The 3,554-nt window shown below is 37.1% G+C and overlaps 1 protein-coding gene across 5 annotated transcripts in view; it reads left to right on the top strand.

Annotated features, from left to right (window-relative positions):
• The window catches only part of LOC103132264 (perforin-1-like), a 44,132-nt gene extending 40,764 nt beyond the window's left edge, over positions 1–3,368 (top strand). For 4 of the 5 annotated variants that reach the window (XM_016667258.1, XM_016667259.1, XM_016667257.1 and 1 more), the window contains 3 exons: positions 1,216–1,712; positions 1,798–1,891; positions 3,017–3,368. In XM_016667258.1, coding sequence (XP_016522744.1) covers positions 1,216–1,712; positions 1,798–1,891; positions 3,017–3,244 — 819 coding nt within the window. In that variant the 3' untranslated portion in view covers positions 3,245–3,368. The remainder of the gene's footprint in view (positions 1–1,215; positions 1,713–1,797; positions 1,892–3,016) is intronic. The other variant, XM_007544035.2, reaches the window with a different exon arrangement.
• The last annotated feature ends 186 nt before the right edge of the window (positions 3,369–3,554 follow it).

Here is a 3,554-nt window from a genome sequence, read left to right as displayed (position 1 = left end):
TGGATGGATGGATTTGAGAAAATATAATCAAAGTTTACAATTTATGTTAAAGCTGGTGGCTATACTTACATTTAAACTGAAGCAAACAATTCAGCGAGGGATTTTATTTTTCTCAGAAGTTAACTTGAACTACACTTGATGGATTTTCCCTCCGTCTTCCCATCCATGCATCACCATAAGATGTTAAATAAAAACAAAGCCAATGTTGTGATCTGTAGCTTTCTGTGTTTACTTTTGGGTTTTTTCTGCATTTATTCTGATCCTGTTCCCTGTGAGTCTCTGTGATGTCCTGTCCTCCCTGTCTTGATTGATCCCAGCTGTGTCTCATTCCTTGATTACCCTCCCAGTGTATTTAGCCCCACCTGTTGTTCCTTGTCAGATCCTCGTCTAATGTCATATGCTATGTCGCTTGTCAGTTTTCCTCAGTTGAACTGTGAAGTCCTGAGGTTGCTTGTTTCAGTGTACAGTCTTTTGTCAGTTGCTACCGGTATTAGCTATGTGCTAATTTGCTGCCGTGCTGCCTGATCCTGGACTGTGAGTTTCTCATCATCTTCATCTGGGTCTCCGCGTTCATTCTCACCACCACCAACCACACCCCCTGACAGCCAAGAGATCGGTGTTGTTTTTTTCTGGCGTTTTCTTACGTTTTATTTTTATTCATTAATGGATATGACTTCAAATGTAACTGATTAACTTTAATCAAAACAAATTAAAGTAAAAGTAACTTAAAACAACTTAAAGGACAAATTAGGCAAATTGTAAATACATCAATAGATATAAATGTAACTAATTACTTTCCACCCTGTATGGCAGAATATATATATTTTTCCCATTGTGAAGTGTTTCCAGTTTCTGTGTATACAGGTATGCAACAGTACAGTAAAATAATGTTTCTATTTGTTTTGGTTTGCACAATGAGGCACAGATGATTTTCATCATAGTACCGGCAAGAATTTAAAACTACTTTCACCCCTACTTATATTATTACCAAATACAAGAAGCTGCAAAAATATGAAGTTCATCACTTCCAACAACCTACTTTAAGTATTTCTAGATGTGATTTTTTTTTTTTTTTTGGTTTTGTTTTGTCCCTTTTAATTTCCAAGATTTTCTATATGAACATATTCTTCTCTGCTTGTGTCTGGGTCTTTATGTAAATATATGGTGTAATGCAGCTATTTTAAAAAAAAATCTCTTTGCTGTTCTTTCACCCAGATCCACACCTGTTTATCTATGGGTGTTGCTGTTGGCTTGGGGAAGATGAAAATCTCTTCTGTCGAGAAATCTTGCAGCAGTGTCCTACAAAACAAGGACTTTGCCACTGGCTACAGCTCTGGTCTCCACCAGCATTTCACAGAGGTTTCAGGAGGAAATGGTTGGTTGGGGGAGTTTTCAATTTCCCAAAATGATTCCATGGGCTTCATGAACTGGCTAAAGAGCCTGAAAGAACATCCAGGTGTTGTTTCGCACTCCCTTCGACCTCTCTATCAGCTTGTGCCAAATGAGCTTCAAAAGGCAGGGATGAAAGCTGCTATTGAGCAGTATTTGAAGGACAATGCTGTGAAGAAATCATCCCAAGAGCCACACTGTGAGGGCAGAACTCCTAATGTGGCCTCTAACTGCTGCCCTCAGCACGCCTCATGGGGAACTCTATCAGTGACCATTATTCGAGGCTGGGATCTATTCGGAGATGATCTTTCACTAACAGAAAGGTGGGTTGATGCAAAGGTAAAAAAAACAAAGACCTTATGGAACCTGATGAGCACACCTTTTATATGGCTCCTCTTTTGTTCACAGCTATGCCAAGATGTACTATGGTTCCATACAACGCAAGACCCAAATGATCGAATCCAATGATCCGAAGTGGAATGCTTGGTTTAATTTGGGCAAGGTCAGTAAACGTCATCATCACAGATTAGCTGAAAAAGCTCAACAACAGACAAACTGATCCATTTACTCTGCTGATGCAGAAGAATTTATAGAGTTAATACCAGCATCTATATTTGCAAAAATAGACATTCAATTAACAAAAGTGAGAATAATTGAGTTTTCATGCATCAGTCTTGAAAGAAAGCTGATCTATTCTTTGGTGCCACCAAAACTATGTTAGCAAACATTTCATATTGGGTCAAATATCATTTAATATCAGAAATGTGTTGTAGTTTCCATTGCAACTAGATTATGTTAAATTATTGATCATGAACTAATTTGTCCTTCAACTTGTTGCTCACATGAACCAGCAGCCACAATGACAAGAAAAGAGCATCTCCCTTTAGGCCCGACTCGTTCTTGTTTCGGTTCTCAGAACCAACCTGGGTGTCTGTGGACATGCGGCTCCCACACTCACTGCTCTGCTTAACCTGTTGTTGAGACAGGAAGTGCTGACCCTCTCTTATTGCTTTTTCAAATAAATCATCAGCATAAAAACTTGGCTTTCTAAAAAACAAATATACGAAATGAACCTTCAATGTCAAAGTAAAAACTTTTCTCCCAATTCTTTTCTCTGTCTTACTGATTGCTTAGTTTTTATTTTTAAAAACCTGTCTGAAATGCATAAATCAAATAAAAGTATAAAATGATATGTATTGCAGACAAACTGCATATTCTGAACTTGGGGAATGTACAATCAACTCCATTTCTAGATCCAAGCCAGGCTGCAGACTCTTTATGTTTTGGGATACTGGGTCAGCACCTGCATGAAAAAGTATTTGGTTTTACTTGAATAGACCATGCACATTTCATGGTGTTTATGGTCGAGTACAAATAAAAGTAAAAGCAGAAAAAAATCAGAAAATATTTGAACAGAAACCATTTTACACATATATTGTGTAAACAGACACAGCCTAGCTGATGTATTTCATATCTTGTGCTGTTGTGTTTCGGCTAACATTACTCTGCATTTATCAACTTTTGAGATGCATGGAAAACATTTTTATTTTCTATATCACTAAATAATTTGACTTTGAATGAGAAAATATGCATCTGAATGATCCTCCATTCAAATTTTCTCATGAAGGTTGACACAAACCTGGTTCTGAAGATTGAGGTTTGGGATGAAGATCCGAAACATGACGACCTTCTCGTTCACTGTGAGAAGTACCTGAGCCCTGGCACTCACACTTTCACGTGCACAGGAGGTTATGGAAACGTCGAGGTTAAATACACGCTGAAATGTGAGCCATATCTGACTGGAGAAATGTGCAGTCATTATAAACCATCTCCCTTAGAGACAGTAGATTGGTGAGTTTTGGGAATTAAAGCATTTCATCACATAAAATTAACTCACTAAATCTGGTAGAAACTCACAATTTAAACATAATTGCTCAACTTCATTAAAGACCTAGCCAAATATGTATTTCTCATACAATGAAAAAAAGTAAAGATTCTGTGTAACATTTAATCACAAGAAATAACTATGCTTTAATATATACAACCAGAAATTGTGTTCCCTTTAATGACAATAAAAATGTTGAAACTGCTACAAGTTGTTGACTTTGTATATTTTTGACAAATCTTGTATTGGTTGTATGAATTATGACATGTGTTACTATAAG

Source organism: Poecilia formosa, unplaced genomic scaffold (assembly GCF_000485575.1).
Source record: "Poecilia formosa unplaced genomic scaffold, Poecilia_formosa-5.1.2 Scaffold978, whole genome shotgun sequence".
NCBI lineage: Eukaryota > Metazoa > Chordata > Actinopteri > Cyprinodontiformes > Poeciliidae > Poecilia > Poecilia formosa.
Note: the sequence above shows the minus strand (reverse complement) of the source record. Positions and strands in the feature narration are given on the sequence as shown.